General features: G+C 42.1%; 3 protein-coding genes and 1 non-coding gene across 4 annotated transcripts; 2 read left to right on the forward strand and 2 right to left on the reverse strand.

Annotated features, from left to right (window-relative positions):
• Window positions 1-600: 600 nt before the first annotated feature.
• LOC109785446 (uncharacterized) lies at window positions 601-4,228 on the forward strand. The gene is made up of 10 exons (XM_020344053.4): window positions 601-962; window positions 1,387-1,472; window positions 1,606-1,672; window positions 2,063-2,205; window positions 2,436-2,484; window positions 2,561-2,698; window positions 2,779-2,859; window positions 3,442-3,618; window positions 3,707-3,793; window positions 3,889-4,228. Exons 1-10 carry the CDS (start codon window positions 723-725, stop codon window positions 3,949-3,951), a joined length of 1,131 nt encoding a protein of 376 aa, XP_020199642.1. The 5' UTR covers window positions 601-722; the 3' UTR covers window positions 3,952-4,228.
• Window positions 4,229-5,951: 1,723 nt separating this feature from the next.
• On the reverse strand, window positions 5,952-8,121 carry LOC109785445 (small ribosomal subunit protein eS7). Its single transcript, XM_020344052.4, has 6 exons — window positions 7,989-8,121; window positions 7,788-7,884; window positions 7,594-7,667; window positions 7,368-7,491; window positions 6,490-6,672; window positions 5,952-6,275 (listed from the first exon to the last, which is right to left on the reverse strand). Exons 2-6 carry the CDS (start codon window positions 7,860-7,862, stop codon window positions 6,153-6,155), a joined length of 579 nt encoding a protein of 192 aa, XP_020199641.1. The 5' UTR covers window positions 7,863-7,884; window positions 7,989-8,121; the 3' UTR covers window positions 5,952-6,152.
• A 2,707-nt stretch (window positions 8,122-10,828) lies between these two features.
• On the forward strand, window positions 10,829-11,930 carry LOC109785443 (uncharacterized protein At5g01610). The gene is made up of 2 exons (XM_020344051.4): window positions 10,829-11,144; window positions 11,380-11,930. The coding sequence occupies exons 1-2, from the start codon at window positions 11,058-11,060 to the stop codon at window positions 11,803-11,805; spliced, it is 513 nt and encodes a 170-aa protein (XP_020199640.1). The 5' UTR covers window positions 10,829-11,057; the 3' UTR covers window positions 11,806-11,930.
• A 93-nt stretch (window positions 11,931-12,023) lies between these two features.
• TRNAG-GCC (transfer RNA glycine (anticodon GCC)) lies at window positions 12,024-12,094 on the reverse strand. Its single transcript has one exon. It is a non-coding gene; the product is annotated as a tRNA-Gly (tRNA).
• Window positions 12,095-25,683: the final 13,589 nt, after the last annotated feature.

Below are 25,683 nucleotides of genomic sequence, written 5' to 3' on the forward strand. Positions count from 1 at the left end.
GTAACATGCCCGGTTACCGAATCCATTAGCCACATCAGTTTGTGATGCCAATTAAGTCATGGGTTATGGTCAAAATTAGGCATTGCAAACACAGCCAAGGACACTGCAAATATCTCTGATTTCGTGGAAGTCATTGCTCAGCAAAACACCTTTCAAAGCCTCTGGTGTGTGATCTTCGTTGCCTGCGTCGTTGCTTCTTGGAATGTAAGGAATGACCGCACCTTCAACAACAAGCTTTGGTCATCTACAATGATATCTCACAATGCTGCAGATTTACTAAAGCTTTGGAGTAATTGAGCAAAATGACAAGTAGATAAGGAGGCATTCCTCTTGTGGGCTGATAAGTTGAGCATGTGGTATATAATCTTTCTGCCTATCTGTACACCTTCCTATCTTTCCCTTTTTTTCTCTATGTAACTGACCACTGGTCATCCGAGCCGCGACTAGTTTTCAACGCATAAAGGTAGAAACTTTTACTTTCAAAAAACGCAGCTGTGATTGCAGAATTACAGCGGGAGAAACCTGAAACGAGCCCAGTAAGCCCAGCTAACGCAAGCTAGGCCTTTCCTAGAGGCCCACACGGGCGGCCTCTGGCGTATCGCTCGCGCTCCCCCCCAGTCCCCACCCACCTCGACCTCGTGAGCTCCGCCTCCGCCTCCCTCCGCCTCGCTACTCGCCAGCAAGCCACCCACCCAAGCTACAAAGCTCGCGGCCGCACTCGCATGCTCCTCCGCCCTCCTCGCCTCCCACGCCTCTCTCCTCGCCGCCTCCGCTCGGACTCTCCGATGGCTTCCACGCTCGCCTTGCTCAGGCCGTCCGCGCCGAGCCCGGCGACGAACCTGAGGGCGCCGTTCAGATCTCGGGTCTCCACCCGAGTGTCCGTCGGGTCGGCAGTGGCAGCGGGCGCCGACACGCTCTTCGCCGACTACAAACCCACCACCGCATTCCTTTTCCCCGGCCAGGTACGAGTCTTCTCGCTTGCAAGCTGACGTGTCTGATACACGCATGGCATTATGAGAGCCAGAATTGTACTAGTACTTAGCTAAGTTATGGTAATGGTGATCGTTATGCAATTATTCGTGCGAAGGTGTTTAACTTCTAAAATACGTAATTGGCATCAAGCTGAGTAAAATATCTAGCAAAGATGGCAAATCTGAAGGGATATCAGGCAGTGGGAAGTGTTCATTTTAACTTGGTTAGTTATACAAATGGAGAAAAATCACTTCACTGCTTCAGTTGACGTGGATCATATTTTGGCCTTGAGAGATTAGCTTATGATTATTAGGTTCTCGTAGGAGATTATTTTAATTACAATGATACATTTCCCTTGCATTCAAATACATGTGCATCGTGTGTGCTGCCTCATTTGCTTTCTTTTCCTCTCAGGGTGCTCAGGCTGTTGGAATGGGTAAAGAGGCTCTTAATGTTCGAGCAGCTGCAGAACTATTTGATAAGGCAAATGATATACTTGGGTATCTACAAACCTCCGATGCGATTTACCTGTTTGCTCCCCCTAGCAAACTTACGCTTTAAAGTTAACAAGTGTCCATAACAATTCCAAAGGGAAAAACGACGATGTTCATGCTTGTTTAATTTTCAATGTAGCTATGACTTGTTGAATCTTTGCATCGATGGACCAAAAGAAAAGCTGAATTCAACAGTGATCAGTCAGGTTTCTGAATTTCAGACTCTTCGCTCCCACTGTAGTCTACATTATGCATTTTCATATCCATGCAAGTAGTATTCTTAGGTGTCTGCCCTTCGCTGCTACTTACTGTTAGCAATTGAAACATGTCTCCTTAATTGTCATTCACGGCAATATTGTTTTCAACCATGAATACCTATTAGGTGCCAAATCTGGTTAATCAGTTCCAATGCTAGCTAAGTGTTTTTTGTACCAACATCTGCTGCTTCAAAATGGAACCCACAAGATTGTTTTGCATTTTGTTTTTCTTAGCTATGCTGCATACATTTGAGTGTGACGGATGATTTGGTTCAGATACAATTCCAGATCTTGTCAGTTAAAGCTGTACCCTGATTGTCGAACAAAACCATTTTGCAGCCAGCTATATATGTTACCAGCCTTGCAGCTGTAGAAGTGTTGCGCGCACGTGAAGAAGGCCAATCTGTAATTAACTCTGTAGATGTCACATGTGGTCTCAGCTTGGGAGAATATACCGCGCTTGCATTTGCTGGTGCCTTTAGGTATTGCCCTTGTTCCGTTAATGAAATCATGCATTTGCTGTTTTAAATATAAGCATTTAAATTCATGATCAGAATGAAACTAACTCAGAGTATATGTTAAATTCAATCCTGGTGAACATCATCTTCAATCTGCTATACCTGTGACAAGATGGTCAAATTAATAGCCCCATAGCTTAGTATTTTTTTTCAGTGTGTCAAGTATATATGCTTAAGCAGTTTTCAACATGCAGCTTTGAGGATGGTCTGAAGCTTGTCAAGCTTAGAGGAGAAGCCATGCAGGTTAGTGCCAATAAGATATGTGTACTTTGAGTTTCTGACTTTCCAAATAGATAGCTCATGGTCTTTATCTTTGTAGGATGCCTCAGACGCTGCCAATAGTGCGATGGTTAGTGTAATTGGTCTAGATTCAGAAAAGGTGCAACAATTATGCGATGCTGCAAATGAGGATGTGGATGAAAAGGAAAGAGTTCAAATAGCAAATTTTCTCTGTCCTGTAAGTCATTCCTGACTCTGAGGTTATTTGTTTCCTACTGAGGCTTTCTAAGGTCTTAGCATGGTAATACCTTGTTGCAGGGTAACTATGCAGTTTCTGGTGGTGTGAAGGGTATTGAAGCAGTTGAAGCCAAAGCAAAGTCTTTTAAGGCCAGAATGACGGTTAGTGTTCCCATGCATCCAATTTCTCGACAATGGTCCATGTATGTAAACATTTGGTATACCTACAATGAAGTGTGAAACCTGGTCATCGTAATTTATAGTGGTTTTGAAAACTGAAACTGCGCAAGGTCATTATACTGAATAGTGCTCCCTTGGTCAAAAACATAAACCGTTTTGTACATCTTCATTGTTACGCAACTTTGACTATAAATTTGGTGGCAATATGTCAGACAACAGACCATAGTACTAATAATAGAATAATATTGCAAGAGTACAATTGTTGAAATGTCTGATGGTAGTACCATTTTCCTGTGATCAATTTGTATAGCTTTTGTTTGAATTGGTGGTGAAGGCTAAGAAAATTTCACTACATGCGTTCTAACATGGTGTATACTGTTTTTTAACAGAGGGGGTTACTTGTATACTAATGTGTAACTTGATACTGTGACTTGTCGTGGGGGATTAGGAAAAGTGACTGCCCTGTTGCTGTCTATCTAAGAGGCATTGTTGAAAACCGTTTACTCTGCTGCATAGTCATAGTAATCAAAGGTTTGTATATGATGTTGACAATTATCTTGCCAGGTTCGCCTAGCTGTTGCTGGTGCTTTCCACACAAGCTTCATGCAACCTGCTGTCTCAAGATTGGAATCTGCGTTGGCTGCTACAGAGATTAGATCACCAAGAATCCCAGTAATCTCCAATGTTGATGCACAGCCCCACTCAGATCCTGACACAATCAAGAAGATCTTGGCACAGCAGGTATTGGCTCTAGACTATACTTGAATTCTTGTCGCAGCCCTATTATACAATGACTTGTGTGTGTGTGACTAACTTGGTGGAGAAACAGGTCACCTCTCCTGTGCAATGGGAAACTACTGTGACGACTCTTTTGGGTAGAGGCCTTGAGAAGAGCTATGAACTCGGACCTGGAAAGGTAAAAATAGCCTCTTAATTATTTCTGACTGGATAACAATTCTTCAGAGTCTGATGATATTATTTATTTATTTTTGCTTGTCTGGCATAAACCAGGTTATAGCAGGAATCATTAAACGGATCAACAAAGGTGCCAGCATCGAGAACATAGGCGCATGAGACGTGGAATCATCAATATTATAGGAGCAAGTAATAAAATTTGGGGGGGCTGCTTAGATTTAAGCAACACTCCTGAATGTACTACAGGGCACGAGAAGCACCACAGAGTCTGGCAATTTCCTGTCATTTGTGAAGAACATAGATAGTGTTGTACAATTATGTTTCATTGGCTAGCTAGGTTTCTCGGCGGTTCAGCTTGCCCTCTATATTGTGAGGACCAGAATGAAATTTCAGTTATAGTTCTGAGTTGTATCAGTAATTTTATCCCCGTGGTTCACTGTCTGACCTCCCATTCTAAATTCATTCATGTCTCTCGACAATGAATTTACCATCAGCTGAACGCAAACAAAACGCAAGGCTGGCTGAGATAAGCCCCACATTGCGCTAAACAGAAACAACCAACACGGTCACTCCCTGATGATGTAGAAACGGTCTTCTTCCTCTTTCCTGCCCGAGGTCCTTATTTTGACTTAGATTTTGGTTCCTTGGCCGTGTCCTTATTTTGACTTAGATTTTGGTTCCTTGGCCGTGTCGGTGAGGTGCTGGCGCTGATGACAAGATCCCTCTGGCCGATCTGTTCCGACGAAGGCCAACTCCGTACCTCGACGACGTCCGATCCACACCCACGAAGGGGCAGTAGGGGTATATATTGCCAGATTTCTCAGATTTGTCATGCAGGGTTACTAAATCTTGTTCAATAGCGTTTTCGGTGTACTTTTGCCTTTTACAAGCCGTTTCGTGTTTAGTTGTCCTTTCATACTAAATATTGCTTTCTCTCGTAAATATAGACACACACCTGTTTCTTAAAGAAAATAATAATAAACAAAGATATCAAAGGTGTCAATGTACTCCCCTATTTACAAATGAAAATAATACTCATCTGATTAAGTTCATCATACTCTCTCCAATCAGGTTTATAGGGTAAAATGTGTTGTATATCATCTAAAGCATATCATTAAACTTACATTGAAATAAAGTTCATAAACATGTAATTTGATAGCACATGAAATACTGAATTTAGTTTCAGAAACGCTTGGCCTCACTCGGCTAATAACAGGTGCGCATCAATCGCCTCCATGACCATCCGGTCAAATTTTGATCGTGCGGCACGTAGCAACCCTACACCATACACTGGTTTGCAACATCTCCCCTTGTTGCAAGGCGCGAGCGCAATGGGGGGGTTTGTTGCAGATCAAGATATCGTTCGGGTCTCCTAGCTCCGGCCTCCTCCCGATCCCATCGCCCCTCCACGCCCGATCAGCTGCCGACAGCCCTCGTGCATGTGCAATCCACCGAATGCACCGGCGCCGCTGCCAACAAGAAGCGCTCAGCCGACGTGCCTCACTCTCATCGCACCGCCTCTCGGTCAAAACCTATTGTCACGCCGCCGCCCGGCATGTAGGCACTAGCCTGTACACCACCCACGTGCCTCACTCTCATCGCACCGCCTCTCGGTCAAAGCCTATTGTCACGCCGCCGCCCGGCATGTAGGCACTAGCCTGTACACCACCCACGCCGAAAGGCACCTCGAACACCTCTCTTCCATCTCGGAGGTCGTCGGCGACCTCCCATGGCGCCGCAGCTGAGCTCAGCATGGCTACCCCCGACAACATCCTCCACTCTGTCACCAACTATCACTAACTGCCGCCGCCCGCTGCTGCAGCCCCTCCTGTCGCCGAGCTCACCACACAGCAAGGGTACGAGGGGCTTACAATCCTGTTGCAATTGCAACGAGGAGTTGTAGGTGCAGCCACAACATATCCATTACACATCAGGCCCCATAAAGTTTATAAACATACAATTTTGGTGGCATGTTTTATCTAGACATTTTGTTGATCAAAATACTTAATCCAGAGAGGACAGCACAAACACAGGCTATAACATAAGAGCGAAACAGGCAAACAATTCGATATGACAATACCAACAGATATGCAATAGTGAATTGCAGTGACTAAGCATAGATGTTGAACAATTAGAGATGACAATCAAGTGCAACAAGATAACGGAGCATAGGTTCATCATTTAAATGCTCAAAACTTTAACATTGTTTACGTTCATTGCCATCTTCATCAAACTTCCTAACCCCAGATAGTTAACAAAACTATGTTTCTGGAATACATTGATAGCACAACTAACCAAGACCTCAACCAAAACATTTGGATCAGAAAGATATGAAATGGAGACATTCAAGGCATGGATCTTCAGGCGGTTTCAGTCACAGGGTACTCAAAGACAACGTCTTTCCCACAAAGCCTGCGGTAGACTGCAGAGAAGGTCTCCAGCTTGTATTCAGTGTTGTTGCGCTCCTTTGGGTCCAAGTAGATCTGAAAGAACATCAAGAATAAGATAAGCACTAGAATTGCTTGCCAATCAGGCAGAGTGCCAAGTGCAAGATGCTGCTAGGCGAACTTGCCAAACAAGAATCATATCAAACAGTACCAGTTGTAGAACGAAAACTGCAGCCACCAAATGAGTATATGCATGTTTCAACTTTTAACAGGGTATTTATATGATGATCAATAAACTCGAATGGACTACCTTGATGACCTTGGCACCATCCAAACGGTATCTGACACGCTTCCCCACAATCTCAGCTGGGTACACGACATCCTCCAAGATACCATCATGAACAGCTGTCAGGGTCCTGGTGCGAGGGCGCTGAACAGCAGAACCCTTCTTGGGTGGCCTCACAATCCTTCTTGTTGCAACAAAGACCACATCCTGTACAAGTGAAGCACATTTATTAAATTTCATTGTTTCAATTTTTATCAACATCATTTCAGAGTTTAAAGAAACTCCTGCAGCTAAACAACATGTTAGAGTTTCTACAGTGATGATCTGGGACAAAGTGCAAGGAGTTCCAAGTGTAGCCAATAAGCTTGGAGGCAAAGATTTACAGTACATGCATGAAAATCAGAATAGCAGAACTCCAGCTTGAACACTGCAATTAGCTTATTATAGATGCCAACAATGGCTACCTATTGAGCAATTTGCTTACATTTAAATGCAACCAAGGGAAAAACTTAAGTAAACATGCTCATGGATGCCACCTTGCCCTGATACATTTATGTCCTAACCAACTTCATATAATAATGATGTTGTCATGTACTCCCTCCCTAAAGAAACATAAGAGCGTTTAGATCACTACTTTAGTTATCTAAATGCTCTTATATTTGTTTACAGACGGAGTAGTATGCTCTGCGGTGCCATGAATTTTGACATTCACATCCTAACATGGAAATAATAGATTCAAGTACACTCATTCAGCTTCTCCCAATAACGTATCTAATTGTTCAGCACTGCTACTGCAAGACACTATTTACAAATTAGAGCAATTGTGTAGCAACTTAAACATCCGCTTAGACAGAAACTGATAAAGATTAGCACAACAAAGCAAACAAGTATAAGCAATTCACCTTGCCGCTAAACTTCTTCTCCAGCTCCCTGACGAGCCTGACATGGATCTTCCTGAAGGGCTTGCGCAGACGGTACGGCACATGGATCACCACGGCCTTCCTGTTGCCAACAACATCCATCTGGCTGCAAACACAGCACGACAGTATCATACACGTCCACCACTACCAAATGAATCGGCCCGACCAATAGATCAGGAGGGTCTGGATGTAGCGAACGGCGACTTACATTGCAGTGTTGATGTACAGGTCCTTGAGGTCGCTCTTGAGCTCCTGGTTGCCATTCTCCAGGTCAAAGAAAGCCTGCAAGATATTAACCACCACAGGCATGTCAGACCTTGACAGATCCAAACGAAGAGCGGTTCGGGGGGAACAAAGGAATGGCAAAAGGCGGGAGAGGAGGGACGCGGGAAGGCCGCTCACCTGCGCGACGGTGTCCTCGAACTCGGAGGGCTCGACGCCCTTGTCCTTCTGGATCTTCTTCCTGGCGGTGTACATCTTGCTTCCCTTTCGCCGGGCCCTGCAGACGCAAGGGTTGGATTCGCCGAGCGCACACGGATCAGCAACGAGCGGGCAAGGGGGAGTGGCGGCGGAGAGAGGGAGGGGGGGAGGGAGATAAGATACCTGCGCGCGAGGAGAGGAGGGAGCAGAGAAGTGGAGGCGCCGGCGCTAGGGTTTGGGAGGAGGGGTGGAGTCTCGCGGAGAGCGCTCTTATAAAACCCTAGTCGTGTGGACTGGGCCGACGGGAGGTCGTGTGTAGTGGCCGGGCCGCATGCACTTGGTCTATTAGCATAGCCCAGCTTAAATGAGCGCGGCCTTATCGTTCTTTCGGGGTTGCCCTTGTTGGGCTGGGGCTGGCTTTTCAATGAAGATGGGATTGTTAAAGAATATGGAGAATGGCATTTTGGAGCTCGGCCTCCATGGAGGCCGAATTTTTTGAAAAAAAATCAAAATTCATACTTTTTGGTTTCAAAAAATCTGAAAAAAATGTACAGGTACACAAGGATGTGATGTGTATGTGTGAAAAATTTCAGAATGAAATACCTTGACATGCGATTTGTGCAAAAAGAACAAATTCATGGACTTTTCGGATGAATAGTATCATCTGTTGAAAAGCCACAAATTTGTCTTTTTTGCACAGCCCTCATTTCAACTTATTTCATCCTGGAAATTTACACATGTGTGTTATGCCTCCATGTATGTATGTATTTTATTTCAGATTTTTTTTAAATGTAAAAATATGAATTTTGTTGAGTTTTGAATGTTTCAAAAACTGTCCACCATGGAGGCCGAGCTCCAAAAGCAATTTTCGACGTGTTATGTGACTTTTATCCACCGCTCCAGATTCTCAAAAGAAAATCCACCGCTCCAAAAAAATGTGGCTTCTATGCACACCTATAAAAGAAAATGTGGTTTGCCTAAAAAAAGAAGTGGCAGCAACTTGCTCATATTTAGTGGTTGGCGGAAGGGGACAACAATAAATCCTTCGTAAGAAGGCCAACTCTCGGAGGAAGAAGAACCAAATTGATAGGCTAGCTCGGCCGAATGGCTCGTTTAGTGAGGATCAGCAGGAGCTTGGATCTGTGACTACAAAGTTTCTATAAAAATATGTATATGCATCTAAAGGAACTATTGGAATTTATGAGGTTCTCTCACATGTGCCTTGTAAAGTTATAGCCGAGATAAACTAAGCTTTGTGTGGTGCCTAATACTGAACTCAAAGTCAAACATGTTTTGTTTCATATGTTCCCAACCAACGCGTCGGAGCCAGATGGTCTGCCGGCTCATTTCTTTTAGAAAAATGGGAACTTTGTCGTGAGGAGGTAACTGGAAGTGTATTGCAGATTCTTGATGGAGAGGAGTCTCAGGAGGAGTTAAATAAAATGTTCATTGTTACCACCCCTAAGTATAAAAAACGACACTTTTATACCCTCCATCAGCTTTGCAATGTGATGTATAAAATTGTCTCTAAAGTGCTAGCTAACCGGTCGAAGCTCATCCTTTCGATGATCATTTCTTTCCAACAAACTGCTTTTGTCCTATACATGCTCATAACTAACAATGTAACTACTGCATATGAATGTTTGCACTTCATGAAAGTTAAGAGGGAAGAAAAGAAGATGTGTTGTGCTTTGAAGCTTAACATGATGGCAGTCTATGACCATGTGGAGTGGAAAATTTTGGAGGAAAAAAATTATACTTGGATTGGGTTTGAGCAAATCTTGGGTACATGGGGTGATGAGATGTGTCTCGTCGGTGTCCTTTCAAGTGTTGTTCAATGGAGGAAAAATGGAAAAGTTTAAGCCAACTAGGGGTATGTGACAGGGTGATCCTATCTCATCGCATTTAATTTTTACTTGCTGCTAAAGGGTTGCCTTGCCTTCTTAAGGGGAGAGGTGGTAGTGACGATGTTGCACGCACTCAACTTGCTCCCATAGTCCGTCGTAACCACTTATGTCTGCCAATGATTGCATTTTATTCTTTAAGGCAAATGATGCTGCAGGGGGAATATCTAGTACTCCCACCCCTAGGGTGCTCCCGGTACTCCAAACTCGGTAGCACATTTTAAAGTGTTCGAAAAATTCTGAAAAAAATCCAGCACATTGACACAACATCAATGTATGTTGTTAAAAAAATCAAATCAAAATTTGAAACATTGCTCGAGATACAAAAATGACAAAATAGACATCAATGTGATAATGGGCCTAATCTAAAGCCCAGCTTAAGTTGCGTACTATTTACTGTCGAATTTGTCATTTATGTTTCTCAAGCTATGTTTTGAATTTTGATATCAAATTTTTTGACAACATACTTTGATGTTGCGTCAATGTGCTGGATTTTTTTTTCAGATTTTTTCAAACATTTAGAAATGTGCTACAGAGTTTTGGAGCACTAGGAGCACCCTAGGGGTGGGAGTACCAGATATTTTCCCGATGTTGCAGCTAGCATGTAATGTCAAGCTTTTGGCGAGAGAGTTAATATGGATAAATCTTCTATTCCACTACTTGAGAAAGGTTGTGCGGAGGAGGTGCGTACTCATATCCTACACCATGTCATGTATACCTAAATAGTTTCTCATGTAATTGACTTTTGTAATACAGGCTTTCGCCTTTTTGACATGGATAAGGTAGAGATTCTCTGCCTTTTATTTCAAAAAATAAACCCTATAATCTCAATTATAATACTCCCTTCGTTTCATATTACTTGACACTAATTTAGTATAAAATTGTATTAAATTAGCGACAAGTAATATGAAACAGAGGGAGTAGTTTTTTTTTGCTATTCACTCTAAGCACGCATCGCTCCCAAACACTCTTCCATACAGGTTGAGGATCCATTAGTAGCACATACAACCGTTTCCTTACCGCCATCCCGGAGGTTTCTGGAATGCGAGCTGACCCAACCTCCTAAGTCACCCATGCCATCAACAGCCGGCGTTTTTCAACACGCGCAGCCGTCTCAACGACCAAGCCATACGAGACCCGTCTCTTTCACGCGGGAATGGATCGCACTTTCTTTCTCCTCCTCTCGCTTTGATCCTGTCCTGGCCAACGACGAGGCTCCCCACAATTCCCTCCTCCTGCTTGGCATCGTATCCCAAAAGACCAAGAAACAAAGCAAGGGAAAATATCATAGGAGGGAGCAGAGTACAGAGAGAGAAAGAGGGATAAGCGCTTGCTTGCTGGGAGAGACATGGATGAGATCATGAACAAGATGGGCTCCTACTGGCTGGGGCAGAGGGCCAACAAAGAGATGTCGTCCGCCGGTGACGATATCGAGGTCCGTGCATGAGACAGCGTCTCATCAATCTTCTGCTCTGTTCGTTTTCTCGCAGCATATTTCCTTCGATTATTGTTTGGTCATGGTATTGTTCGGTTCTCGTGCTAGCTAGCATGTTTTCCTTCGTGTTTTAGATCGATCCCGGTTGGATTGGCATGTGATATTAAGATTGATTATTCGATGTGCTCCTTTTGCTGCTGACGCGATCTTCTTGTCTGATCGATCGGTGGTGCAGTCGCTCTCAACCAGCGTCGGGGACGGAGCAAAATGGCTGGTGAACAAGCTCAAGGGTAAGATGCAGAAGCCGCTGGCGGAGCTGCTCCAGGAACACGACCTGCCGGCGGGGCTGTTCCCGCGGGAGGCCACCAACTACGAGTTCGAGCCGGAGACGCGGCGGCTGACGGTGCACATCCCGGCGGTCTGCGAGGTCGGCTACAGGGACGGCTCCGAGCTGCGGTTCGACACCACGGTGGCCGGCACGCTGGACAAGGGCAGCCTGACGGGGGTGGAGGGCCTCAAAGCCAAGGTGCTCGTCTGGGCCAGGGTCACCGCCGTCAAGGCCGACGCCGCAAAGGTCTACTTCGCCGTAGGCATCAAGAAGTCGCGCAGCCGCGAGGCTTACGAGGTCATCAGGGGCGCCATCACCGTCGACGAGTTCTAGATTTAGATTCTAGTCGCGCTCGCCGAGATGATTATCTACCGAAATAATTGATCACGTGCTTACTCTGCCTGCTGTAAGAGGAGGATGCTTGTAAATGGGGATTCAAAATTCAGTTTTGCAGCTCATATGGTTTCTGTGTGAAGCTCGATGCGTAATAGGGCAGTGGCCAATCGGCATCGACGTGCACAAGAGGACGATTCAACAAAAAAAAAGAAAATTGCACCAGCCGGGAATCGAACCCGGGTCTGTACCGTGGCAGGGTACTATTCTACCACTAGACCACTGGTGCTTGCTGGTTATTGATAATGCACCGCTTAAATATGCAACCGCTCACATCCGATGGGAAATGGATCGCCGACGTTCACAGCTTGTGTGCAGGAGCGTATGATCAACCTAAACTGCCGTCTTTTGCGAGATCATGCGGATTTGGACCAGCAAGAACACAGATATCACCTTTTTTTCTGGATGAAAACTTTATAATTTTTTTAGAAAGGATGAAAACTTTGTATTACTCAATTACAATGTTATTAACATCTGTTGGAGCTAACTCAACTACATCAGGAGGACTAAAAACCAAGCCATGGTTTTGCCATCTGGCAAAATTTGCTAGGCAATCACTAGCCTTGCTCTTACTATAACTAACATGAGTAATACAACTTTCATGAAGTCACATCAAGTACGTAATTTTCTTTACAATGGAAGCGTAGATCGATCTGTCGAGGTCACGCGTCTGGACCAACTTCATAACAACTAGAGAGTCAATCTCAATGATAATTAGAGATTCACTTCCTTGGAGGGACAAAGATAAACCTTTCATACACGCACATAATTCCGTCTCTAGAGCATCCCGACAAAAGAATAACTGTCGAGGAGAAAATGATAGTACCGACACGGATACCACTTACCATGACTATATTAACCACGCAAAGAAGCAAACAACCCCACGACTACAAACATGGTATACCTATTTTTTCCGAAAAGGATGGTATACCTATTACAGACCATGCTTCGGCCAGTTGTGTTCATGCAAAGAGTTACACTTGGATTTCATCTAAAAAAGAGGCGCACTTGGATTCAACTAGGATCAAAGAGTTGTCATATGGTACGAGTATTGTGCTTCATCCTGAATCTTGGTTGGGGGGCACTGGAGGTCTCGGTGTGCTAAAACCAGTTAGGCATCCTTTGGTTCAAAGGAATAGTGGAGGACATATATATATATATATATATATATATATATATATATATATATATATATATATATATATATATATATATATATATATATATATATATATATATATATATATATATATATGGGGCACCTAGGTGCCTGGGCACCTAAGTAGCAATATAGCAAGTCATATTTGTAGTGCATGGCTTTCCAAATTCTGTTTGCATGCACTACAAGCATAAATGGACAATAATTGCTTTCCAACAAAATAATATACTACGGTTTCCTAGTATGATTCCTTTCCAAACAAAAAGGGTATGTATATATAATCTTATTTCTTAAGGTATCAAATATGACAAATAATACGAAACGTCGTTCCTATGGTTCGTATGTATATTAAGGATGTTTTTATGCATTTTTCTAAAGTTTTATGTTTCAAGGTATCTAGTATTTAATAAAAAATAGACCGGGTCGGACTTTTTAATGGCTAATATTTCTATACAAATTAAGGTGACCAAATAATATAAAATGCGATCATAAAAAATTGTTTTAGTTGTAGGAATATATGATGCATGCTGAGACCCAGACATGATTTTTTTCCAACGTACATACATCCACTGATGATTATTTTTAGTTTAAGGAATGTTTGTTACATATACCCACACATGATTCTATGTATTTATTGTATCGAGGTATATACTCATAAATTTAATGACAAGGTATGTAAATACGATGAGTATGCATATACAAGAAAAATATATTGAGTACTCTAGGGTGTATACATACACAAAACTCTAATCAATACATACCAAGTAAGTGAATCCAGACGTACCTAATCTAGTGGGTATGTATTAAATATTCTGGGTATATACATAAAAAAATCTAATGTGTTACATACTAAATATTCTGGGTATATACGTACTAAAAAATCAATGAGTGTGTAATAAATAAATGAATCCGTACATATCTAATCTGATTGATACACACTAAATATTCTGGGTATATACATAGATAAAAATCTAATATATACGTACTAAATATTCTGGGTATATACATAGATAAAAATCTAATGTGTACGTACTAAATATTCTGGGTATATGTGTATTAAAATTTAACGGGTACATTCTAAACAGATGAAATCATATATACATACTAAATATTCTGGATATATATGTATAAAAATTTAACGGGTACATACTAAACAGATGAATTCATATATACCTAATTTGTAATATATCTAATGTGTAGTATTTTTTCCTTCTAAAGATATATGTTACCATGCATGGCGTGTTTAATGACATCCATTTATGATATGCATTATAATTGTTTCCATATTTAATTGTTTGAGAATTGGCAATTAGTAATGGATTGACTAGTTACCTTCTATACCTATCACAATAACACGCATCTAAATGCAATCAAATGATGGAAATGCAAGGAGCCTGGGCACCTAGGTGTCCCATACTGCCGTCCTATATATATATATATAGAAAATTTTCTTATGGTGACACTAACCCACCTTTGGTTTAAACGAATTTAGGAAAGGAAAAATTAAGAAAAAATTCTTTTGGCCTCAGTATGAAAGGAAAAATGCAGAAATTTTACAGTTCACTTGGACTCCCTTTTCAAATTACTACGCACAAAGAATGAGACTGAGATCATTCGCGGCACAAATAGTCCATAGCAAAGCAACAATGATAATATTAAAAGCACTACGTTTGTTCAGACTGATCCAACATCCATCCGGCAACAAACTCATGATCCTTACCAACATATATTAGTAAAACTTCGGAGAGCGATCTCCGGATCACTTAAGCAAGCGCACAAGACAATAGAAAAATGATGGCAACTCTGTAACTCTTAACAAAATATGTAGGAGGGGTATCGATAGGCCGCCTTTTAGCCGAATTGTCACAGGGTAGCAACTTATTCTTGTTGAGTAACCAAAGAGAAATATGAACATGGGGAGGAATGGTAATGTTCAAAATGTGAGTGTATGTTTGAATAATCTGACGGTGGTTAACCACATTATAGAAAGATTTGGGTGAGTATTCGCCAGATGGATTAAACTTTCACATGAGGCAATGGCTTTCATGGAAGAGAGTGATACCCCTTGGCAATTTCGAGTGGATCATATCATTGGTTCATGAGGTCCTCATTGATTTTCACTTGACACATTTGATTATAAAAGAATATTTGCGAAATAATTTTGTATGCATTGAGATAATTAAGATTGGTAAATATAGACAATTGTCAAGCATTTTTACTATTGATTCAGACTCCCGAAAGTGGTTACTTAAGAAGATCAAGTTCATGATAAGTAGCATTCACATGCAAAACTATATTTGCTGTCATCTTCATGCTCGGACGAACATGGACTAAGTATGGGGATGTTGATACGCCTTCAATGTATCTATAAGTTTTATATATGTTTCATACCTAGCTTTTAAAGCTTTCTCAGGAACTAACCTACTAATTCAGTGCCTAGTGTCAGTTCATGTTTTCTGTTGTTTTAATATTTTAGGAAAATAAAAAAATCATCAGACCCTGAAAAAAAACAAAAAAAACAGAGGATGTCAGGAGGTCCGAAGAAGTATTGTAGCAAGAGCATAGGGCCATGGGGCTCTAATGAGTGGATTTTCCACACTTTCTAGAGTATATCCAGTGGCAAAATCGCTCATAACATATCCATCTAGCACCTTTTCATGTCCACAATGCATAGTTTTCAATCTTTACCTATTTTTATTAAGTTCGTTGCATAATGATAACCCACAAGTATAGGGGATCAGTTGTAGCCTCTTTCGATAAGTAAGAGTGTCGAACCCAACAAGGAGCTAAAGGTAGAACAAATATTCCCCCAAGTTCTATCGACCACCGATACAACTCTACGCACGCTTAACATTCGCTTTACCTATAACAAGTATGAAACTAGAAGTACTTTGTAGGTGTTGTAGCATAGGTTTGCAAGATAATAAAGAGCACATAAATATAAAGTAGGGGTTGTTTAGATTAAAAAAATAACTAAGTTAGTTTTAGTAGAGAGCTTTTTGTCACAAGAAAGTTATTTGTCCCTAGGCAATTGATAACTAGACCGGTAATCATTATTGTAATTTTATATGAGGGAGAGGCATAAGCTAACATACTTTCTCTTCTTGGATCATATGCACTTATGATTGGAACTCTAGCAAACATCTGTAACTACTAAAGATCATTAAGGTAAAACCCAACCATAACATTATAAGGTATCAAGTCCTATTTATTCCCATACGCAAACAACCTATTTACTCGGGTCTGTGCTTCTGTCACTCACGCCACCCACCATAAGCAAATCATGAACATATTGCAAATCCTACAGCGGGGATCCCTCACGCTTGCGCGACACGGAGAGCACCATAGGACAACACCAAAATAAAACATGCAACTCAAACCAATCGCGGTCATCAATTAACCCATAGGACAAAACGGATCTACTCAAACATCATAGGATAGCCACACATCATTGGAAAATAATATATAGCGTTGAGCACCATGTTTAAGTAGAGATTACAGCGGGGAGAAGGGGTGTTACACTGCCTCAAACATCATAGGATAGCCATACATCATTGGGAAATAATATATAGCGTTGAGCACCATGTTTAAGTAGAGATTACAGCGGGGAGAAGGGGTGTTACACTGCTGCATAGAGGGGGGAGAGTTGGTGATGACGACGGCGAAGTTGTTGGTGTAGACCGTCGTCACGATGATGGCCCCGGTGGCGTTTCGGCACCACCGGGAGAGAGGGGGAGAGAGAGCCCCCCTCCTTCCTCTTCTTCCTTGACCTCCCCCCTAGATGGGAGAAGGGTTTCCCTGATACGTCTCCGTCGTATCTATTTTTCCAAACACTTTTGCCCTTGTTTTGGACTCTAATTTGCATGATTTGAATGGAACTAACCCGGACTGACGCTGTTTTCAGCAGAATTGCCATGGTGTTATTTATGTGCAGAAACAAAAGTTCTCGGAATGACCTGAAACTCCACGAAGATTATTTTTGGAAAATATAAAAAATATTGGCGAAAGAATCAACGTCAGGGGGCACACACCCTGGGCACGAGGGTGGGGGCGCGCCCTACCCCCTGGGCGCGCCCCCCTGCCTCGTGGGCCCCCTGGAGCTCCACCGACCTCAACTCCAACTCCATATATTCATGTTCGGGGAGAAAAAAATCAGAGAGAAAGATTCATCGCGTTTTACGATATGGAGCCGCCGCCAAGCCCTAAACTCTCTCGGGAGGGCTGATCTGGAGTCCGTTCGGGGCTCCGGAGAGGGGAATCCGTCGCCGTCGTCATCATCAACCATCCTCCATCACCAAATTCATGATGCTCACCGCCGTGTGTGAGTAATTCCATCGTAGGCTTGCTGGACGGTGATGGGTTGGATGAGATTTATCATGTAATCGAGTTAGTTTTGTTAGGGTTTGATCCCTAGTATCCACTATGTTCTGAGATTGATGTTGCTATGACTTTGCCATGCTTAATGCTTGTCACTAGGGCCCGAGTGCCATGATTTCAGATCTGAACCTATTATGTTTTCATGAATATATGTGAGTTCTTGATCCTATCTTGCAAGTCTATAGTCACCTACTATGTGTTATGATCCGGCAACCCCGAAGTGACAATAATCGGGACCACTCCCGGTGATGACCGTAGTTTGAGGAGTTCATGTATTCACTATGTGTTAATGCTTTGGTCTGGTACCCTATTAAAAGGAGGCCTTAATATCCCTTAGTTTCCGCTAGGACCCCGCTGCCACGGGAGGGTAGGAGAAAAGATGTCATGCAAATTCTTTTCCATAAGCACGTATGACTATATTCGGAATACATGCCTACATTACATTGATAAATTGGAGCTAGTTCTGTGTCACCCTATGTTATGATTGTTACATGATGAACCGCATCCGGCATAATTCTCCATCACCGATCCAATGCCTACGAGCTTTTCACATATTGTTCTTCGCTTATTTACTTTACCGTTGCTACTGTTACAATTACTACAAAACCCAAAAATATTACTTTTGCTACCGTTACCGTTACTTCCATACTACTTTGCTACTAAATACTTTGCTGCAGATACTAAGTTATCCAGGTGTGGTTGAATCGACAACTCAACTGCTAATACTTGAGAATATTCTTTGGCTCCCCTTGTGTCGAATCAATAAATTTGGGTTGAATACTCTACCCTCGAAAATTGTTGCGACCCCCTATACTTGTGGGTTATCATTCCCCTCTGGTCCATGGCCTCCATGGCGGCGGAGGGGCGAGAGCCCCTCCAAGATTGGATCTCTCTCTCTCTCTGTTTCCTTCTGTTTCTGCGCTCCCAGATTCTGCCCTCTCACCGTTTCTTAAATTCCCGGAGATCCCTAACTCCGATTGGGATGAAATTTTAACACAGTTTTTATCCGGATATTAGCTTTCTTGCGGCGAAGGAAGGGCACCAACTGCCTTACGGACTGGCCACAAGGGCCCAGGGCGCGCCCCTCACCCTTGTGGGCCCCTCGGGCATCGTCTCGCGTTGATTCCACTTCCCAAAATTCACATATATTCCACAAAAAATCTCCGTAAGTTTTTATCCTGTTTGGACTCCGTTTGATATGGATTTTCTGCAAAACAAAAAACATGCAACAAACAGGAACTGGCACTGGGCACTGGATCAATATGTTAGTCTAAGAAAATCATATAAATTGTTGCCAAAAGTATATAAAAGTTGTAGAATATTGGCATGGAACAATCAAAAATTATAGATACGACGGAGACGTATCAGCATCCCCAAGCTTAATTCCTGCTCGTCCTCGAGTAGGTAAATGATAAAAAGGATAATTTTTGATGTGGAATTCTACCTAGCATACTCTTGATCATATAATCTAATCATGGCATGAATATTAAGACACGAGTGATTCAAAACAATAGTCTATCATTTGACATAAAGACAATAATACTTCAAGCATACTAATAAAGCAATCATGTCTTTCTCAAAATAATATGGCCAAAGAAAGTTATCCCAACAAAATGATATAGTCTGGCTATGCTCCATCTTCATCACACAAAGTATTTCATCATGCACAACCCCGATGACAAGCCAATCAATTGTTTCATACTTTTAATGTTCTCAAGCTTTTTCAAATTTCACGCAATACATGAGCGTGAGCCATGGATATAGCACTATAGGTGGAATAGTGTATGATGGTGGAGGTTGTGTGGAGAAGACAAAAAGGAGAAAGTCTCACATCGACGCAGCTAATCAATGGGCTATGGAGATGCCCATCAATTGATGTAAATGTGAGGAGTAGGGATTGCCATGCAACGGATTCACTAGAGCTATAAGTGTATGAAAGCTCAAACTAAACACTAAGTGGGTGTGCATCCAACTTGCTTGCTCATGAAGACCTCGGGCATTTGAGGAAGCCCATCATCGGAATGTACAAGCCAAGTTCTATAATGAAAATTCCCACTAGTATATGAAAGTTATAAATCAAGAGACTCTCTATATGAAGAACATGGTGCTACTCTGAAGCACAAGTATGGTAAAAGGATAGTAGCATTGACCCTTCTCTCTTTTCTCTCATTTTTTTTGTTTTTTTGGGACTTCTCTTTTTTGGGCCTTTTTTCCGTCCGGAGTCTCATCCCAACTTGTGGGGGAATCATAGTCTCCATCATCCTTTCCTCACTGGGACAATGCTCTAATAATGATGATTATCACACTTTTATGTACTTAAAGCTCAATATTACAACTCGATATCTAGAACAATATGACTCTATATGAATGCCTCTGGCAGTGTACCAGGATGTGCAATGATCTAGCATAGCAAAGATATAAAAAAACGGACAAGCCATGAAAATATCATGCTAGCTATCTTACGATCATGCAAAGCAATATGACAATGAATGCTCAAGTCATGTATATGATGATGATGGAAGCTGCATGGCAATAAATCTCGGAATGGCTATGGAAATGCCATGATAGGTAGGTATAGTGGCTGTTTTGAGGAAGATATAATGAGGCTTATGTGTGATAGATCGTATCATATCACGGGGTTTGGATGCACCGACGAAGTTTGCGCCAACTCTCGAGGTGAGAAAGGGCAATGCACGGTACCGAAGAGGCTACCAATGATGGAAGGGTGAGAGTGCGTATAATCCATGGACTCAACATTAGTCATAAAGAACTCACATACTTATTGCAAAAAAATTATTAGCTATCGAAACAAAGTACTACACGCATGCTCCTAGGGGGATAGATTGGTAGGAAAAGACCATCGCTCGTCCCCGACCGCCACTCATAAGGAAGACAATCAAAAAATAAACAATGCTCCGACTTCATCACATAACGGTTCACCATACGTGCATGCTTCGGGAATCACAAACCTTAACACAAGTATTTCTAACAATCCACAATTACTCACTAGCATGACTCTAATATCACCATCTTTATATCGCAAAACTATTGCAAGGAATCAAACATATCATATTCAATGATCCACAAGTTTTATTAGGATTTTATGACTAACCATGTGAACGACCAATTTCTGATGACTCTAAATAGATATAAGTGAAGCAAGAGAGTTTAATCTTTGTACAAAAGATATGCCCACGCTCTAACAAATATAAGTGAAGCAAAAGAGCATTCTACAAATGGCGGTTTTCTATGTGTAGAGAAAAAGGCAATCCAAACTTCAAATGATATAAGTGAAGCACATGAATCATTCTATAAAGCCATACTCAAAAGATATAGGTGAAGTGCAAAGAACATTCTATAAATCAACCAAGAACTATCTCATACCAGCATGGTGCGTTATTAAAAGAAAAAGAAAAGGCACACGACGCTCCAAGATTTACGCATATCATGTGATGAATAAAAATATAGCTCCAAGTAAAATTACCGATGATCGTTAGAAGAAAGAGGGGATGCCTTTCGGGGCATCCCCAAGCTTAGTTGCTTGGGAGTCCTTGAATATTACCTTGGGGTGCCTCGGGCATCCCCAAGCTTAGGCTCTTGCCACTCCTTATTCCTTCATCCATCGTGATATCACCCAAAACTTGAAAACTTCAATCACACAAAACTTAACAAAACCCTCGTGAGATCCGTTAGTATAATAAAACAAATCACCACTTTAAGTACTGTTGCAAACCCATTCATATTTTGTTTTTGCATTGTAGCTACTGTATTATAACTTCTCTATGGCTTATGCCACCGATAAAATTGATAGTTTCATCAAAACTAGCAAAACAATGCATCAAAAACAGAATCTGTCTTAAACAGGACAGTCTGTAGCAATCTGAACATCTACCATACTTCTGTAACTCCAAAAATTCTGAAAAATTAGGAAAAAATAAAATTTTTGTATAGAAGTACTGTGCAAAATGTTTCAGAAGCGTTTGACTTTCCAGTAAAAAATGTAAAATCACGCACTACAGCCAAAGTTTCTGTTTTTGCACCGCACAAACCAAACAAGCAATCTAATCATCCTAAAGGAAAATCTTGGCACATTATTTTTATAATACAATGGATTATACAAGGGTGTAATTATTTTTTTGAAAAGTTTCTGTAATTAAGATTCACAAAGTTTCCATGGGCACGAACAAAGTTCAAGGCATGCTCCCACTTTAACAATGCTCGTCTCTCTCTCTCTCTCTCACTTTTCTTTTTGAAAAAGTTTTAGGTTCCCCACTTTTTTAAAAACTTTATAAAAGCACTCAAGAAAAATAAATGACTCTCTAAAACTTCTGGGTTGTCTCCCTGACTGCGCTTTCTTTAAAGCCATTAAGCTAGGCATATAGTGCTCAAGTAATGGATCCACCCGGATCCCAAGGTATATCAAAGCCAATTTTAATTAACAATGATTTGTAATTTAGTAGTGAACACAAAGTGACATATATCATGTAACGACGAAGTCTAACTCTCTTCCTATGCATCGGCATGTCATAAAAGAACAATTCATGCACACAAAGTAAAGGCCAATGCATAGTATAAACAGTTTATTGCAATTTTATCATATTGGAAACATAGAGAGGTGGAGATGTAGTTCCTCTCTCATAATAATTGCAAGTAGGAGCAGCAAGCATATGCATATTATATTTATCAAAATCATCATGTGCAATAATAGAACGCAACCCATCAATATAGTCCTTAATAAGCGCAAACTTCTCCGGTATAGTGTAGTTGGGAGAATTAAAAAAGATAATAGGACTATCATGCGTAGGTGCAATAGCAACAATTTTATTCTTAACATAAGGAACTATAGCAAGTTCATCTCCATAAGCATAATTCATATTTGCATCATGGCCACAAGCATAGCAAGCATCAAGTTCATCAAAAAGGGATATTTCAAACGAATCAAAGGGATCATAGCAATTATCATAGCAATCATCCTTCGGTAAGCACGAAGGGAAATTAAACAACGTATGAGTTGAAGAGTTACTCTCATTAGAAGGTGGGCACGGGTGATCAATCCGCTCTTCCTCCTTTTATTCTTCGCTCTCCTCGTCATCTTTTTCATCTAATGAGCTCATAGTTTCAGCAACTTCTTCTTCCATAGATTCCTGCAAAATATTATTCTCTTCTTGGAGAGCGGAGACTTTCTCAATAAATGCATCAATATCGGTGAAAGATCGTGCATGTCGCCTAGAGGGGGGGGGGGTGAATAGGCGCTTTAAAATAATTACGGTTGAGGCTTGAACAAATGCGGAATAAACCTAGCAGTTAATTTGTCAAGCACAAAACCTACAACAACTAGGCTCACCTATGTGCACCAACAACTTATGCTAAGCAAGAAAAACTACTTAGGTGATAGCAAGATATATGACAAGAAACAATATGGCTATCACAAAGTAAAGTGCATAAGTAAAGGGCTCGGGTAAGAGATAACCGAAGCACGCGGAGACGACGATGTATCCCGAAGTTCACACCCTTGCGGATGCTAATCTCCGTTTGGAGCGGTGTGGAGGCACAATGCTCCCCAAGAAGCCACTAGGGCCACCGTAATCTCCTCACGCCCTCGCACAATGCAAGATGCCGTGATTCCACTAAGGGACCCTTGAGGGCGGTCACCGAACCCGTACAAATGGCAACCCTTGGGGGCGGTCACCGAACCCGTACACTTTGGCAACCCTTGGGGGCGGTCACCGGAACCCGTCAAATTGCTCGGGGCGATCTCCACAACCTAATTGGAGACCCCGACGCTTGCCCGGAGCTTTACACCACAATGATTGAGCTCCAAACACCACCAACCGTCCAGGGCGCCCAAGCACCCAAGAGGAACAAGCTCAAGGGTACCAAGCACCCAAGAGTAATAAGCTTCTCAACTTGTAACTTCCACGTATCACCGTGGAGAACTCAAACCGATGCACCAAATGCAATGGCAAGGGCACACGGAGTGCCCAAGTCCTTCTCTCTCAAATCCCACCGAAGCAACTAATGCTAGGGAGGAAAATGAGAGGAAGAACAAGAAGGAGAACACCAAGAACTCCAAGATCTAGATCCAAGGGGTTCCCCTCACATAGAGGAGAAAGTGATTGGTGGAAATGTGGATCTAGATCTCCTCTCTCTTTTCCCTCAAAAACTAGCAAGAATCCATGGAGGGATTGAGAGTTAGCAAGCTCGAAGAAGGTCAACAATGGGGGAAGAACACGAGCTCAAAGGATAAGGTTCATTGGGGAAGAAGACCCCCTTTTATGGAGGGGAAAATCCAACAGTTATGTGCTCAGCCCGCACACGAGCGGTACTACCGCTCCACGAGCGGTACTACCGCTCGGGCGGAAGAAGCAGTGAAAAGGAGCAACAAACCAAGAACCTTGGGGCGGTAGTACCGCCGATAAGCGGTACTACCGTTCACCCCAGCGGTACTACCGTTGGAGGAGCAGAACACGGTGGCAGTAATGCAGTAGCGGTACTACCGCTCGACCGGAGCGGTCCTACCGCTTATAGGCGGTACTACCGTGTCTTACTGCCGCGTGACAACCGCTGAACCCGACACGAAAAGAGCAGACCCAAAATCGAGGCGGTAGTAGAGCGGTACTGGAGCGGTACTACCGCTTGACGCTACAAGCGGTACTACCGCTGCCACCGCGGTACTACCGCAGGGAGAAAAACAAAACTGCCAAAACTTCTTCATATGAGCTCCGAATTGAGCAAACTCAAGCTTGTTGGATACAAGACGACGAGTGGCATCAAAACAATGACTGGTTATAGTAAGAAGAGGCAGGGGAGGTATGCCAACAAATAGAGTAGTGAAACCTCCAACCGAGAAGAACCGGCATAACCTTCCAACATCGAAAACATCATAGAAGATGCGAGTGAACTCCGTTTTCGATGAACTCGAGCTTGTCATTAAGATGACCATAAGCTCCAAAACTCACAAAGAGAAGAACCAAACAAGAACCAATAAAGATGATGCAAGGATGCAATGGTTTGAGCTCTCTATGAACGATACGATCAAGCTGCTCATCGAGAGCCCCCCTTGATAGTACGGCAATCGATCCTATAACCCGGTCTCCCAACTACCATCATGAGACCGGTAAAATAGAAAACCTATCAAGAGCAAACCTTTGCCTTGCACGTGGTCCACTTGAGCTAGATGATGACGATCTTGACTCCCTCAAGATGGACCACCTTTCTTGATTGCGTTGGCTCGATGAAGACTAGTTGATTGCTCCCCCATACTCCACTATGGGTGAGCCACCCTTCCGCACATCTTCACAAGTCCATTGTCACCACAATGGCTTCAAGCATTTGATCTCTTCGTGATGCTTTACTTGAACTTGCCCGCTTCACTTGAACTTGCACACCGCAACCTAAACCCACAAAGAACTCTCACGAAGACCATGGGTTAGTACACAAAGCGTAATTGACAATGCTTACCATACCATGGGATCGCTTGATCCCTCGGTACATCTTGTGCGCTTTGTGTGTTGATCAACTTGATTCACTCTTGACTTAGTCTTGATCAACCTTGACTCTTTCCAACTCTCTTCATTTGGATGATGTCTTGAAGGTAAACATGAATGATCACACAATCTTCTTCTTCAAGACATGCTTGTAATAAGCTCAATTCTCACATGACCAATCTTTGGATAATTCCTTGATAACACCTTGGTCACCACATAAACTCCTTGAAACCAACACATGGACTTCAAGAGATGCCTATGGACAAATCCTTCAAATATAACTCAAGGCAACCATTAGTCCATAGAGATTGTCATCAATTACCAAAACCAAACATGGGGGCACCGCATGTTCTTTCAATCGGCATTGTATTCATAATTCTCATAGCAATATTTAAGTATAGCATTATTTTCAGGTCTGTAAACAGCATCATCAAGTTTTTCACACTTTTCAACCAAAGATTCAATTTCATAAGCACCCTTAAAAGCAACGAATTCTTCTATTCGTTCCACATCATAGTAATCAAATACACCATTAGCACAAGAAGACAAGGTTTTATTATCATTAAATTTACATGAAAAGGGAAGGTGTGGAGCCTTCATCCTAGAGCAACAACTATAATCATATCTCATGCATAAATTCCAAGCATACCAATGCAACATATGAATTTGATCCCATAATAGTTTCCCTTTTTGAGTCAAGCGATAATCCCTAAAGTATTCACGTTGATCCAACGTGTCTCCCATTATATAATTTAATGGGGTTTTCTCAACATTATTAAAGTAGTACATAGTATC

Source organism: Aegilops tauschii, chromosome 4 (assembly GCF_002575655.3).
Source record: "Aegilops tauschii subsp. strangulata cultivar AL8/78 chromosome 4, Aet v6.0, whole genome shotgun sequence".
In the NCBI taxonomy this organism is placed as follows: domain Eukaryota; kingdom Viridiplantae; phylum Streptophyta; class Magnoliopsida; order Poales; family Poaceae; genus Aegilops; species Aegilops tauschii.

Coding starts and splice junctions, on each gene's coding strand:
- LOC109785446 (XM_020344053.4), top strand. CDS start 723: ATGCTCCTCCGCCCTCCTCGCCTCCCACGCCTCTCTCCTCGCCGCCTC. Junction 963..1,386: donor CATTCCTTTTCCCCGGCCAG/GTACGAGTCTTC, acceptor TTTTCCTCTCAG/GGTGCTCAGGCTGTTGGAAT. Junction 2,206..2,435: donor GCATTTGCTGGTGCCTTTAG/GTATTGCCCTTG, acceptor TTCAACATGCAG/CTTTGAGGATGGTCTGAAGC.
- LOC109785445 (XM_020344052.4), bottom strand. CDS start 7,862: ATGTACACCGCCAGGAAGAAGATCCAGAAGGACAAGGGCGTCGAGCCC. Junction 7,492..7,593: donor CTGTACATCAACACTGCAAT/GTAAGTCGCCGT, acceptor CTGTGTTTGCAG/CCAGATGGATGTTGTTGGCA. Junction 6,276..6,489: donor ATGGTGCCAAGGTCATCAAG/GTAGTCCATTCG, acceptor ATGTTCTTTCAG/ATCTACTTGGACCCAAAGGA.
- LOC109785443 (XM_020344051.4), top strand. CDS start 11,058: ATGGATGAGATCATGAACAAGATGGGCTCCTACTGGCTGGGGCAGAGG. Junction 11,145..11,379: donor CCGCCGGTGACGATATCGAG/GTCCGTGCATGA, acceptor TCGGTGGTGCAG/TCGCTCTCAACCAGCGTCGG.